The following is a 16,189-nucleotide window of genomic DNA, read 5'->3' on the forward strand; positions in this document are numbered from 1 at the left end:
CACACACACACACACACACACACACACACACACACACACACACACACACACACACACACACACACACACACACACACACACACACACACACACACACACACACACATTCGTTTGTGTGTGACCGACCAGTATCTTTGATGAGAGACCAGGAGCTGATCTACTCTGCCATGCCCATCAATAGGGGCGCTCCAGCCTCACCTCGTATGTTCACCAACGGTCGTCGATGGGGAGACCAGAATTACGTAGGTCTAGTCTGACCTGTTTAAACTTCAACATAGTATACATGTGTTTGTCAGATATCACCTATCCCCAACTAGCATTAGTAATACAACAGTGAATGTGTATATGTTCACAGATGCAGCTATGTAGCCAGCACTTGGAGACTTGCAAGATGATGTGACGGAGTCCTGATCGACGGACAGGCTTGATACTGACGACTCTGAATGGAGAGTCGTGACACTCTGCATAAAAATGTTACTAGATAACATTTACTTGTATTGTATTTTTTCTTATTGAATGGTATCAGTCAATATGGGGAGGGAGAAACTCTGTATTCTGCACCAGGATCAGGGAACTCCTGTTGTATATGGGACACCACATAGGAAGGTATGACCACAAAATGACCACAAATGTTTGAAAGGTGGGTGGGTGTTTCTGGTTTAGATTACAATGCAGTCAGGTCCATCAAAACGTGTAGGTGATATGACCATCTCATTTGATATATGGTGGATCTTTGTGAAATTGTTCGACGTGCAACCAAAAAAAGGTTCTACCAAGAACCAAAATGGGTGCTCCTACAGGGACAGATGAAGAACCCGATTTTTTATGTATCCTCTTCTTCTCTACAGGTGTGGTTCCAGAACCGGCGTGCCAAGTGGAGGAAGAGAGAAAGGTTTGGTCAGACGCAGCAAGTCAGAACTCACTTCTCTTCTGCATACGAGCTCCCCCTGCTCACCAGGCCAGAGAACTACGTACAGGTACCGAAGGCACTGCTGCCAGACCCTGAGCTCACCTGTGTGAATTGTTTGTTTATTGTTATATCACTAAATTTTGTTCCGTTTTGTTTAAGTCCCAGTGCGTCGGAAGTTTGAAAGTGGATTGTACATGGCATGTGTGACCTTAATCCTAATCGCTGTAATATGCGAACAGCTTAACAATCACTACCGGCGGTTGTATGGAGTCAGTGAGTAAATCAACCACCATCACCTACTCCCAAGAGTTACTCTCTTTGTGAGATCAATTTCACTCTCCAAAACAGCATTGCCTTGCCTGATGGTTGTTCTACAAGTCAAAAAGGGAAACTAAGAAGAAGCGAGGCTCAAGAGGTGGTGTTAGAAACAGACTACGGAGGCGGGGAAGCCGTCACCCGCTCCCGGTGATCACCCTGTCAAATGTGCGGTCACTAAATAACAAACTGGATGAGTTAGCAGCAAGGGCTGCATTTGAAAAAGACTTTAGGAGAAGTAATCATATCTGCTTTACAGAAACATGGCTCAAGCAGGACAATGTTGATGTAAACATTGATGGATACGCTTATTAGAGCAGATCGAGACAAAACAACATTACACAAATCAATAGGCTATGCATCTTTGAAGATAATACTTGGGCCACGCAGTGTAATGTGATTGAACAAGTGTGCACCAGAGACTATGAGATTCTCATTGTATCATTGAGGCTATTCTATCTACCACGCAAGTTTGGACTGATTAGCATTATTCTGCTCTTATGTGCCTGGATCTAACAATAAGGAAGCTGCTAACAGGATTACAGACTGTTTCAGGGCTGCGCTTTCACAATCAGCTGACCAGCCAGTATTTGTGCTTGGGGATTTTAATACGCTCTCCTTCTCCGCACACCTCCCCACTCCGCAACAGTACGTCACCTGTCCGACTCGCTCAACTCGCATCCTGGACCAGTGTTATGGCAACGTAGATGACGCATACAAGGTAGTGTACAGAGCACCCATCGGGAAATCAGACCATAATATTATCCATCTTCTACTGAGATACAGGCAGCAGGTGAAACGCGAAAAACCTGTAGAGAAATCCATTCAGGTATGGTCAGAGGAGAGCAGGGAGGAGCTCAAGGACTGCTTTTTCGTCAGACTGGGAGGTGTTCTTTGACTCGTGCTGACAGAGAGCATCACATCATACATCTAGTTCTGTGAGTATACGGTCATTAACACAATAACTCAGAGTATTTTCCAACAACAAGCCCTGAAAGGAGATACTGATGCTGTAAAGGAGAAAGAAAATAACAGGTCGAAAATGTGGAAAGCTAAAAAGGACTTTAACCTCACAAGTACAAACAAATGGGTGTTTTCATTCGACAGTGGTCCCTGCAGTGTACGCTCAAACCGGTGTGATTAGAACGACTATTTAGAACTTCCAGTTTCGATTGACACAGTCAGCATTTACACTAGCCACACTTTTTCGCAGAAACATTGTCCTCACAAAGTTATGTCCTGAATGTGACCAGTTTATTTTTGGATGAAATGTTCAGACATTCACAGAGGTAGCGACAGCATACACAGTCATCCAAACCGGAAAATGTAGGCTACATTAGTCCTAGCGCTAACTGAGGAAAGATTGCCTTAACTCAAACCATCATATTTTGTCACGCGCTGATCTGTTTCACCGGTCTTTGTGATTGTCTCCACCCCCCTCCAGGTGTCGCCCATCTTCCCCATTATCCCCCGTGTATTTATACCTATGTTCTGTTTGTCTGTTGCCAGTTCGTCTTGTTTGTCAAGCTTACCAGCGTTTGTCCGGTCAGCTCCTGTCTTTTCCCAGCCTCTTTCTCTCCCTCCTGGTTTTTGACCCTTGCCTGTCCTGTCCTGACCCTGAACCCGCCCGCCTGATCACTGCCTGCCCCTGACCGTGGCCTGCCGTCCTGTACCTTTGCCTCTGTTGCTGTAATAAACATTGTTACTTCGACACGGTCTGCATCTGGGTCTTACCTTATCCTAATATATTTAGATATCATATCGTGGTTTGTCAGCCGAGAGTTATAGCTAATAGCATTTACTATTTATAATTCATCACATCACAGGTGATGTGGATTACTTTCATTGATCGAAGTAATTGAGTAAAACACTTTCTAGAAATCGAAAGTAATCCGACGATGGGTAGTTTGTGCACGCCACCATGTTTGTTTTTCGCGTCAACCTAAGATAAGAGGAGAGAATTGTGCGCTGCCCTATGGAACTCCCAATCATGGCCGGATGTGATACAGCCTGGAATCGAACCAGGGTCTGTAGTGACACCTCTAGACTGCGGGGCAATGTACTGAAGGTCTGTGCCGAACCAGCTCAATGGAGTCTTTACACGACCCTTTCAACTCCTGCTGAGCACCTGTACAGTGCCAAACTCCTGGAAGATGTCGGCCATTGTACTGGTGCCTAAGAAGCCTGGACCAAATCCCCAAATGACTTTCGACCTGTGGACCTCACGGCTCTTTTGGCCAAATGCATGGAAAGGATTGTCTGTAAGCACCTTAACCTGTCCTTAGATCAACTGGACCTGTTACAGTTTGCCTATAAGGCACAGAGGGGGACTGAAGATGTTACCCTGACTTTGGTGAACATGGTGGCCGGTCACCTTCAACATGCAAAATCATATGCACACATTTTATTTATTGATTTTAGTTCAGCTTTCAATAGAATACAAATACACACACTGCTGAAACAACTACTGGACCTGAATGTCAACGGAAGCCTCGCAGGTTGGATCAAGGACTTTAACTGACTGCCCACAGAATGGGATGAATGGGACCCTCTCTGATAAACTGACCCTGAACATACCCAGTGGTGAGTCCATTCACCGTTGTTGTTCTCCATCTACACTAATGAGATTAAGATCCAAGCAAACAATGTGAGCCTTTTCGAGTACACGGATGACAGCTCTGGTGGGACTCTTTTTTTAAAGATGCTACGTCAGATGGGGACAGCTATTTTAAACAGACCAACAACCTTCAAGAATGGTGGCGGTCAAGTGGCCTCCACATCATTGTGGAAAATTCAAAGGAGCTGATCGTCAATGGCAACAACTTGCCAATGTCCCAACCACTCTCTCTCAACAACCAACCAGTGGAGGTGGTTGAGTGTTTTAAATACCTAGGGACACAAATTGATGACAATCTGAGTTTAAAAGAGATGTATTTATTAAAAAGCAAGCCAGCACCTGTTTTTTTAAATCAGGAAATTGAAAGGGTTTGGGGTCAGCCAGGATGTTCTGGACAGGGTGCACAGCAGCTTGGTGGAGGGCATCCTCACGTTCAATATGACAGTCTGGTATGGCTATCTGAGCCAGACCAAACTGACCAGAATAGTAAACAGAGTCAGCAAAGTAATTGGTTGACCACAGGCACAGTTGAACAGTCTGTTCCACAAGGCAACCAAAAAGGCGGCACTGGCTGTCATTGGCAACCCCTCCCACCCTCTACACCTTCCGTTCGAGAAGCTTCCCTCTGAACAGTGCTTCAGAATGCCCATGGCCAAGAAGAACATGCTCAAACATTCATTCGTTCCTCGCGCTGTTGGACTACTAAATGCAACGTAAATTGTATCAGTATATGTACTTATCTATCTGGTGCAGTTGGGACAGCGGTCATTTGTGGTGAATGTATTAATGTTCTCTGTTAGTTTATGCAACACGATGGACTGACTGGTTTAAAAGTGGATGATGTGTATGTGTATGTGATCCTTTTCATTTAAGGTGATGCCAAGTCCATCCTGGATGGATAATAACGTTTTTTATTCTACATAAGGCATGGGATAGCGCTCAGAGCTACTGTATGAACAAGCACGGAATAGAGGGCTAAGAGTAAGCGGGGAACTTAAATGGAATGATTGAGTTCTGTAGAGGACCGGGGCTGAATCTGCTGTTTTTAGTTAGCCACTTTCGCTTCCAGGAGAAAATCAAGTTAGCATGAGATTTGGTTCTGAGTTACAAGATTATTGTTCTCCTAACCTCCTGCTCCTGTCTGTTCCTCCATGTAGATCAAGAACCCATCGTGGCTGGGCGGTGGCAGCAGTGCCTTTCCTGTCCCCGGCTGTGTGGTGCCCTTTGACGGATCAGTCACCTCCTGCATGCCCTCGCACCCCCATGGAGGGGTCTCTGACTACCTAGGCGTGCCCAGCCTGGGAGGACGGGACCATGGGGGTCACATGGGACAGACGCACATGGGGAGTTTCTTCGGGGCTGGAGGAATAGGTGGTGGCCGAGGCCTCAACGGATACGACCTGAACCGTGTCGATCCAGACAGGAAGTCTTCTAGTATCGCAGTGCTGCGTATGAAGGCTAAGGAACACAGCGCAGCTATCTCCTGGAACACATGATGCTATGGGATTGGTCCTGGGTCTAGGTCTGGACCGGAAGGTCACGCCCAAACTGATCCAGAACACGCCTTAACCCTGACTACTAAGCCAGACAGCACCACATCTGGACCCACCCACAGCCAGTGGGGAAGAGGAGGAGGTGGAGGAAGCCCAGGAAGGGACTATGACTAAGCCACCTGATAGCACGAATGATGCCAAAGCAGGTCAAATGAAGATAACGAGTCGAGCGGCCATTCACATCACAGCCAAGATAACTTACTATGTGACAAACAGAATCAGCAGATGCTGAGAGGTGTAGAGATTAATCTAGACAGAAGGAGTGGTGGTGCCACTCCTTGATCTCTCAAGTCTCTGTACTCCCCCTTTTGTGTCTCCATCTATTGAACCCCCACCCACTGAGACAAAGCCACTTCAAACCCAGCTGTTTCCTCTGAGGACACAACAATTACAAAAACATTACAAACCTACTCTAATAAGCAATTTCTTCATGAATCAGCCCCATTCAGGACTTCTCTTTCTCACAACACAATGACCAATTGTCTAAGCGGCAGTAATGGTATGGTAATAAGTCAACATCTGAAAGACAACATCTGTGTTGTTTAGGGCTGCATGGGATGTGCTGGCCAGATGCTTTGCTATCTCTAGTTCCTAAAACGATAATTTGCTCTTCTGGAAACTAGAGAGGTATTATAGAATAGAGATTAAAAGGCTTTTCAGACAAGCGACACGGCTTTTGCCAATTTGGTCAGGGGGGCGAAGGAGGGGCAGCAGGCGTACAATTGACAGTCTTTTTAAGTGAACGTGTCACTTCCTCCCTCAAGGCCACCTCACTGCCAGCTCCAACTTATCAGGTTGTAGGAAACACTGTCTCCCCTAGCAACAGGCAGGAATAACAACACACTCTAACAATGCCGACAGACAGTCAGGAATAACACACAACAGCAGCCAACACCAGCACTAACCAAATCCCCTCTCGAAGCAGACTCCGACAGGGACAGACAGATGCAATCAGACTCAAACTAACGATCAAATGATTTTCCCCTGGTGTGTAAAAACACACTCTAAAAGGAATAGTTTACTTTTACGAAGTTTAGCTTATTGTCGATTTCCCTAGGGTGTTGTGCACGTTTTGGACAGTTCCCACATATGCTGAACACCTGTGGGCTGCTTTTCCTTTACTCTGCGGTCCAACTCATACCAAACCATCTACATTGCATTGAGGTCGGGTGATTGCGAAGGCCAGGTCATCTGATGCAGCACTCCATCACTCTCCTTCTTGGCCAAATAACCCTTACAGCCCGGAGGTGTGTTTTGGGTCATTGTCCTGTTGAAAAAGAAATGATAGTGGGACTAAGTGCAAACCAGATGGGATGGCATATCACTGCAGAATGCTATGGTAGCCATGCTGGTTAAGTGTGCCTTGAATTCTAAATAAATCACAGACAGTGTCACCAGCAAAGCACCCCCATATCATCACACCTCCTCCATGCTTCACGGTGGGAACCATACATGCAGAGATCATCCATTTACATACTCTGCGTCTCAAAGAGACGGCGGTTGGAACCCCCCCCCCCAAAAAAAAACCCGCACATTTGGACTCAAACCAAAAGGACAGATTTCCATCGGTCTAATAGCCATTTCTCGTGTTTCTTGGCCCAAGCAAGTCCTTTTTCTTATTGGTGTTCTTTAGTGTTTTTCGCAGCAATTCGACCATGAAAGTCTGAACAGTTGATGTGTCTGTTACTTGAAGTCTGTGAAGCATTTATTGAGCTGCAATCTGAGGTGCAGTTAAGTCTAATTAACTTATTCTCTGCAGCAGAGGTAACTGAGTCTTCCTTTCCTGTGGCGGTTCTAATGAGAGTTTCATCATAGTGCTTGATGGTTTTTGGGACTGCAATTGAAGAAACTTTCAATGTTCTTGAAATCTTCCAGATTGACTGACCTTCATGTCTTAAAGTAATGGACTGTCATTTCTCTATGCTTATTTGAGCTGTTCTTGCCATAATATGGACTTGGTATTTTACCAAATAGGGCTGTCTTCTGTATTCCACCCCTACCTTGTCCCAACACAACTGATTGGCTAAATGCATTAAGAAGGAAAGAAATTCCACAAATTTTTAACAAGGCACACCTAATTGAAATACATTCCAGGTGACTACCTCATGAAGCTGGTTGAGAGAAGGCCAAGAGTGTGCAAAGCTGTCATCAAGGCAAAGGGTGTCTACTTTGAAGAATCTAAAATATTTTGATTTGTTTTAACACTTTTTTGGTTACTACATGATTCCATATGTGTTATTTCATAGTCGATGTCTTCACTATTATTCTACAATATAGAAAATTGTAGAAATGAAGAAAACCCCTGGAATGAGTAGGTGTGTCCAAACTTGACTGGTACTGTATATAATTAGCTATTGAATAAAAATAAAAGTTGAGGAACAGCTAAACTCTATGGAAGTCGAAAATAAGCTAAACTTAAAGGAGAGCTGATCTCATCGATTCCGCCTAGGCTTTTCTGCTGCTCATTAAAAAAAACGAGAGTTGCATCTTGGGGGTGTGGTTCGATATGGATGTGTTATGTTCACTATATTGTAAGGGCTCCCGATTGATGCAGCAGTCAAAGGCACTGCATCTCAGTGCAAGCGTCATCCCTGCAGTCCCTAGATCGAATCCAGTCTGCATCACATCCGGCTGTGATTGGGAGTCCCATATGGCGGAGCACAATTGGCCCAGCATCGTCCGGGTTTGGCCGTCATTGTAAATAAGAATTTGTTCTGACTTGCCCAGTTAAATAAGTTGTACCCTGGCAGTTATTGTTGTTTATCCCTCTTGAGTCACAGTAGCAACATTTCCTCAAAATAGTCAGGATTAATCTAAGGAAAATCAAGAAATCTGTAATAAAAAATTGTTTTGCTGAGGATGTCTTAATCGCGCAATTTTACATCCAACTAAGGCACGTGTCAAACTCATTCCACAGAGGGCCGAGTGTCTGCAGGTTCTCTCCTCCTCCCATTGATGAATGAAGGTCACTAATTAGTAAGGAACCCCCCCTTACCTGGCTGTCTAGGTCTTAACGGAGAGGAAAAAACAAAAACCAGCAGGAACTAGGCCCTCCATGGAATGAGTGACACCCCTGAGCTAAGATGTTTAGTGCAGTATTTCAAAAAATGTGCTTCAAAACGAGTCAGTGCGCTGCAGACTGTATCAAGTCAGCAGCTGCGCTCAAGACTGATTTCTGAGAACATGTCAAAAACTTCATCAGCAAGCTGTCAAACCACCATAAATCACAAGCTACAAACTGTTTATTACAACAACACACAGCACAACACCTCATTTTTATTACCACACTCAAAAAAAAACAGCCAGAAGTTTGGGAAATTAACAATGTGTTATCACTATGCTTTCAACAATCGAAAAGCATAACCAAATTCAAATGTCAGATTTTTTTTGTTTAGTTGTCATCTAAATGTGTTACCACTGCACTTTCAACCATTTTAAAAGCACAACGTTCAAATGGGAATACAATGTCAGATATTTTGTATTTATACAACAACAATGTGTTATCATCACTGTGCTTTGTCTAATAGCACAACTAAATGACCTGGATTGTAGTTGAGATTACATTAAAAGTGCAAGTGGTCAGAGGCATAATGCCCATAGGGGGGACGTTCCCACTCAGATTTATCCTATTCAATAGTATGTATACATGTATGTATAAACAATCCCCCCCGTTGGAAAGTATTCAGAACCCTTGACTTTCTCCACATTTTGTTACCTTAGACTTATTCTATAATGGATAAAATAAAAATACTCAATCTACGCACAACACCCCACATTGACAAAGCATAAACAGGATTTTAGATTTTTTTACAAATGCATTAACAATAAAAAAACAGATACCTTATTTAAGTAAGTATTCAGCCCCTTTGCTATCAGACTTCGAAATTTAGCTCGAAATTTAGCTCAGACTGCGGCGAAGGTTCACCTTCCAACAGGACAACGACCCTAAGCACACAGCCAAGACGATGCAGGAGTGGCTTCGTGACAAGTTTTTGAATGTCCATGAGTGGCCCAGCCAGAGCCCGGACTTGAACCTGATCGAATATCTCTGGAGAGACCTGAAAATAGCTGTGCAGTGACACTCCCCATCCAACCTGACAGAGCTTGAGGGGGATCTGCAGAGAAGAATGGGAGAAACTCCCCAAATACAGGTGTGCCAAGCTTGTAGCGTCATACCCAAGAAGATTCGAGGCTGTAATCGCTGCCAAAGGTGCTTCAACAAAGTACTGAGTAAAGAGTACTGAGTACCATACTTAGGTAGCTTTTTCCCCACCGTTCTTTGTGGGAAGCTGTCTTTGTTTGTTGGCACTGGTGCCTTTAGCTTCACGGTTTGTTTTTGTATGGTTAATTGTTTTTTGTCGGCGTCATTCTTAAATAAAGTAAAATCTACGCTCACAACGCTGCACCTTGGTCCTCATCCTTCAGCAGCCGTGACAGAATCACGGTTTTCTATTTAGGTTTCAATTATTTTTAAAACATTAAATCCACTATGCATTATGAGGGTTGAATACTGTAACACAGAATAAGACAAGTCCCATGATGGTAGTGACTGCCCTATCATCATTTTAATCACATTACTAAAAAATATATTTTAGTTGTGTATATTACCTTTGTTTTTTTTTTATGACTATTATTTCATTTCAAGTCATCATTTCATCTCTGTAGAGCTGCTGCCTATGTTGTCTGACAAATCAATATTTTAGTAGTTCTTCAAAGTAAATGACGCATACTTTTATGACTGCTGAATACCAACTATCACTTAGATCATGTATTTTCAGGTAGAGAAACTTGGAAGCTATGGCTACTCTATCACCTCATAATCGCGCATTCTTCTGTCTCTTCCATAACAGGTGTAGAAGAAACACAGATCGGACAAGTAGATGCACAATGGATTATGGTCATTGTGGTTAATTACTAGGTTTTATGCGCTAATCAATGTAGACTATTGGCCTGATGGAAACTACAACTCCCTACTACTCATTTCCGGTCACAACTTGTAGACTTGTTTATGTGCTGCTGTGCATTTTGTTGATAACCTTATTTTGCTACCTGCTTTTGCTAACTTTACGGTTTTTACTTTTACGTTTTTACTTTTTAATTACCGTTTATATTTTTTGTTTTTCCCCTCGCTCAACTTTTTTCATTCAACTTTTTCACTCTGGACGCTTTATCTGGACGTGGTTCGTCAGGACCTCCACCAGCCGAAGTTAAGTAGTAACATTAACATGATGCATTCTAATTGCAGTCGCTGTACTCATAATATACAGGAGAACGATCGCCTTACGGCGAGGATAGCTGTGATGCAGGCCCAGCTTCAGACGCAATCGTTAGGCAAGGGTAATTTAACCTCACTGGTGTACGTGGGATGCTAGCGTCCCACCTGGCCAACATCCAGGGAAATTGCAGAGCACTAAATTCAAATACAGAAATACTCATTATAAAAATTCAGAAAACATACAAGTATTATACAAAGTTTTAAAGATTAACTTCTTGTGAATCCAACCACGGTGTCAGATTTCAAAAAGGCTTTACGGCGAAAGCATACCATGCGATTATTTGAGAACATCGCCCAGCAGACAAATCATTACAAACAGTAACCAGCCAAGTAGAAGAGTTACACAAGTCAGAAATAGAGATAAAATTAATCACTTACCTTTGATGATCTTCATATGGTTCCACTCAGCAGACATTCATTTACTCAATAAATTTTCCTTTTGTTCGATAAAGTCCCTCTTTATATCCAAAAACCTCAGTTTTGTTTGAGTGTTTTCTTCAGTAATCCACAGGCTCAAACGCAGTCACAACAGGCAGACAAAAAATCCAAATTGTATCCGTAAAGTTCATAGAAACATGTCAAACGATGTTTATATTCCATCCTCAGGTTGGTTTTAGCCTAAATAATCGATAATATTTCAACCGGACAATAACGTTGTGAATATAAAAGGTAAACAAGAAAGGCGCGCTCTCGGGATTGCGCATGAAAAAGCTCTGTGACACTTTAGGGTCCAGTCATTCAGACTGGTCTTACTCCCTAATTCTTCAGAATACAAGCCTGAAACAATTTCTAAAGACTGTTGACATCTAGTGGAAGGCATAGGAACTGCAATTTGAGTCCTAAGTCAATGGATACTGTAATGGCATTGAATAGAAAACTACAAAAAATAAAACAATCCTACTTCCTGGATGGATTTCTCAGGTTTTCGCCTGCCAAATCAGTTCTGTTATACTCACAGCCATTATTTTAACAGTGTTGGAAGCTTTACAGTGTTTTCTATCCAAATATACCAATTATATGCATATCCTAGCTTCTGGGCCTGAGTAGCAGGCAGTTTAATTCGGGCATGCTTTTCATCCAAAATTCTGAATGCTGCCCCTTACCCTAGTGAAGTTTTAAATGTAGGAAAGGATGAAACAGTGCCTGTGCCACCAGTAAGTACAGATAGTAGTAAAAATTCCCTCGCACAGTCCCCATAGCCGGGCAACTTTCTCATGGCTTCTGGAAGGAAATGCTGTAGGAATGTTCAACCGGTTCTCCCCATTAAGCAGCGAGTTGGAGTCAGAGGCCGAGCCTTCTCTGGTCTCTACTCATCCCGTTACGTGGTCTGAGACGCCGAAGCCTCCCACCATTAGCTCTGACAAATTGAAAACCCTAGTCATTGGTGACTACATTACCCGCAGTGTTAGACTTAAAACGGGCAGGGCTACCGACGTTAAGGCTAATCTGAAGATGGTGCTGGCTAAAGCTAAAACTGGCGAGTGTAGAGAGTATAGGGATTTTTTTGTTTTTTTTGTTGGTGACTTTAATATTCACATGGAGAAGTCCACAGACCCACTCCAAAAGGCTTTCGGAGCCATGATCGACTCAGTGGGTTTTGTTCAATATGTCTCCGAACCTGCTCACTGCCACAGTCATACTCTGGACCTAGTTTTGTCCCGTGGAATAAATGTTGTGGATCTTAATGTTTTTCCTCATAATCCTGGACTATCAGACCACCATTTTATTATGTTTGCAATCGCAACAAATAATCTGCTCAGACCCCAACCAAGGATCATCAAGAGTCTTGTTATAAATTCTCAGACAACCCAAAGATTCCTAGATGCCCTTCTAGACTCCCTCCACCTACCCAAGGACATCAGAGTACAAAAATCAGTTAACCACCTAACTGAGGATCTCAATTTAACCTTTATAGTAGGTTAAATAGTCCAGTCTTTATTAAAGAACACATTTAAACAGGCTTTTAAGATTCGAGGTGAGGAGGATTATTGAAGATGCTGTTTTTAGGGGGAAGCTGGTTCCACCGTTGTGGTGCCAGGACAGAGTGGGCTAAGTGGAAGCTGCCCTCCCGTAAGGGTGGGCGGGGGAGCAAAGAGACCTGAGGTGGCAGAACGGAGTGCTCAGGTTGGGGTGTAGGGTTTGAGCATAGTCTGAAGGTAGGGAGGGGCAGTTTCTCTTGCTGTTCCGTAGGTAAGCACCATGATCTTGTCGTTGATACGAGCGTCGACTGGAAGCCAGTGGAGTGTGTGGAGGAGCGAAGTGACATGGGAGAACTTGGGAAGGTTGAAAACAAGGCAGGCTGCAGTGTTCTGTATAAGTTGCAGTGGTTTGATGGCACAACCCGGGAGCCCAGCCAACAGTGAGGACAAGTGCCTGGATTAGGACGTGTGCCGCTTCATGTGTGAGGTAGGGTCGTACTCTACGGATGTTGTAGAGCATGAAACTGCAGGAGTGGGTCACTGCTTTGATGTTTGCAGAGAATTACAGGGTGTTGTCCAGGGTCACGCCAAGGTTCTTTGCACTCTGGGAGGGCAACACTGGAGTTGTCAACCATGATGGAGAGCTTTGAGTGGGCAGACCTTCCCTGGGAGGAAGAGCAGTTCCGTCTTTGAGGTTGAGCTTGAGGTGGTGGGGTGACATCCAAATTGAGGCACGCAGAGATGTGTGTCAGAAGGGGGGGGAGTAGTTGACTGTCATTCTCATAGCAATGATAGGAGACCATGTGAGGATATGACAGAGCCGAGTGACTGGTGTATAGCAAGAAGAGGGCTTAGAACAGAGTCCTGGGGGACACCAGTAGTGAGAGTATATGGTGCAGACACAGATCCTCTCCATGTCACCTGGTAGGAGCGGCCTGCCAGGTAGGATGCAATCCAAGAGTGTGCAGAGCCTGAGACGCCCAGCTCTGAGAGGGTGTCTAGAGATCTGATGGTTCACGGTGTCGAAAGCAGCAGATAGATCTAGGAGGATGAGAACAGAAGTGCGGAGAGCCTCCGTGACACAGAGAAGATCAGTCTCGGTTGAGTGACCCGTCTTGCAGCCTGACTGGTTAGAGTCAAGAAGATCGTTCCGAGAGAGATAGAGTGTAGAATCAATCTGTTCCATTACCCAACCCACAAGGCTAAAGCAGCTTTATGACTGGGTGACCTGATTGGTCCTATAAGCTGGCTACCTATAGACAACATTCTGTGATCTGAGCAGGATTGCAGTGAGACTGCAGTTATTACTGGGGTGACCAGACCTGTCACTAGACTAAAGCCAGCGATTAAAGGAGTGAAAATGCCTGTCACTAGAGTCAGTCTTCGTTAGTCTACTCATGGCGGATCCTTCCCTGTGTGACGGCCGCTGGGGCCCCAGAGGCTGGGTTGTAGATCCCCTCCTCTCTCCCTCCCCTAGTCGGAGAGCTAGACAACTGGACGGCCCGGGTCTCTCTCTCCATCACACCATCTCTCCACAGAAATTAGATCCCATACTCAATGTTACTTCAAATAATTTAATGAGTTGTATAATTAGTGAACCCTGTCTCAGTCACTCCTGCTGATTCTGCCTAACCCTTCAAAAAGTGACCTATAACTCCTCTGCAGCTCCTTCCATTTTGATACTACTGAAACAGAGCGACAGAGACTCATGGTTATTACTATGATTACATTTGTGTGAATGTGTAGAGTGATGCTTTTTTCTTGTTCATTTTGTGCAGAGCATTTAGCCTTGAAAATGTACCATCTCTTGTTTTGAAGTATTACACCTATCATACTCTTTATCGCTATGAAGTGTAAAGGTATTTTGCGTGTTTGATAATTCGTTTCACTGGATTTTACCGAGATTGAAATTACTTTCTAATTTGCTTACGGCTTTAAGCTACAATATTCTGTATGTTTTTTGTATATTCATCTTTTATTTCTATGGATTCCTGATTGTGCCTTAATAAATCTTACTTTTTCAGGACCCTGTCTTTCAAAGATAATTAGTAAAAATCCAAATAATCCAAATCCAAATACAGATCTTCATTGTAAAGGGTTTAAACACTGTTTCCCATGCTTGTTCAATGAACCATAAACAATTAAGGAACATGCACGTGTGGAATGGTTGTTAAGACACTAACAGCTTACAGACGGTAGGCAATTAAGGTCACAGTTATGAAAACTTAGGATACTAAAGAGGCCTTTCTACTGACTAAAAAACACCAAAAGAAAGATGCCCAGGGTCACTGCTCATCTGCATGAACGTGCCTTAGGCATGCTGCAAGGAGGCATGAGAACTGCAAATGTGGCCAGGGCAATAAATTGCAATGTCCGTACTGTGAAACGCCCAAGACAGCTGATTGTCCTCGCAGTGGCAGACCACGTGTAACAACTGCACAGGATCGGTACATCCGAACATCACACCTGTGGGACAAGTACAGGAAGACAACAACAACTACCCGAGTTATACCAGGAACGCACAATCCCTCCATCAGTGCTCAGACTGTCCGCAATAGGCTGAGAGAGGCTGGACTGAGGGCTTGTAGGCCTGTTGTAAGGCCTGTTGTTGTACCCGCAACATCGCATATGGGCACAATCCCACCGTCGCTGGACCAGACAGGACTGGCAAAAAGTGCTCTTTACTGACGAGTCGCGGTTTTGTCTCACCAGGGGTGATGGTCGGATATGCGTTCATCATTGAAGGAATGAGCGTTACACCGGGGCCTGTACTCTAGAGTGAGAGTAATTTGGAGGTGGAGGGTCTGTCATGGTCTGGGGCGGTGTGTCACAGCATCATCGGACTGAGCTGCTTGTCATTGCAGGCAATCTCAATGCTGTTCGTTACAGGGAAGACATCCTCCTCCCTCATGTGGTACCCTTCCTGCAGGCTCATCCTGACATGACCCTCCAGCATGACAATGCCACCAGTCATACTGCTCGTTCTGTGCGCGAGTTCCTGCAAGACAGGAATGTCTGTGTTCTGCCAGGGCCAGCGAAGAGCCTGGATCTCAATCCCATTGAGCACGTCTGGGACCTGTTGGATCGGAGGGTGAGGGCTAGGGCCATTCCCCCCAGAAATGTCCGGGAACTTGCAGGTGCCTTGGTGGAAGAGTGGGCTGAACTGGCTAATCTGGTGCAGTCCATGAGGAGGAGATGCACTGCAGTACTTAATGCAGCTGGTACGGACTGTTACTTTTGATTTTGACCCCCCCTTTGTTCAGGGACACATTATTCCATTTCATGTCTGTGGAACTTGTTCAGTTTGTCTCAGTTGTTGAATCTTATATTCATACATATAATTTACAGATGTTAAGTTTGCTGAAAATAAACGCAGTTGACAGTGAGAGGACGTTTCTTTTTTTGTTGAGTTTATAATTGTGCGCCATTGAACTAAGTTACTGCACTTACAAATGTTTGAGATAATTCCTTTAAGGCAGCAGCTCTTCTTAATAAGCCAGTGCTGTGCGGCTGTTGGTCTTGTCTGTCACATACCTGAATTTAACCTTCCTTTAAATCATTGAGGCATCAAATGAAATTGTATTTGTCAAATACACCAAA

At 44.2% G+C, this 16,189-nt stretch overlaps 1 protein-coding gene across 1 annotated transcript in view; it reads left to right on the forward strand.

Moving 5' to 3' along the window:
* LOC139540406 (homeobox protein aristaless-like 4) overlaps positions 1 to 15,975 on the forward strand; it is a 54,502-nt gene extending 38,527 nt beyond the window's left edge. The window contains exons 3-4 of the mRNA XM_071344204.1: positions 849 to 977; positions 5,000 to 15,975. Of these exons, the coding sequence (XP_071200305.1) occupies positions 849 to 977; positions 5,000 to 5,338 (468 nt within the window). The 3' untranslated portion in view covers positions 5,339 to 15,975. The remainder of the gene's footprint in view (positions 1 to 848; positions 978 to 4,999) is intronic.
* The last annotated feature ends 214 nt before the right edge of the window (positions 15,976 to 16,189 follow it).

The sequence above is a fragment of the Salvelinus alpinus genome, chromosome 15, assembly GCF_045679555.1.
Source record: "Salvelinus alpinus chromosome 15, SLU_Salpinus.1, whole genome shotgun sequence".
NCBI classification, from domain to species: Eukaryota; Metazoa; Chordata; class Actinopteri; order Salmoniformes; family Salmonidae; genus Salvelinus; species Salvelinus alpinus.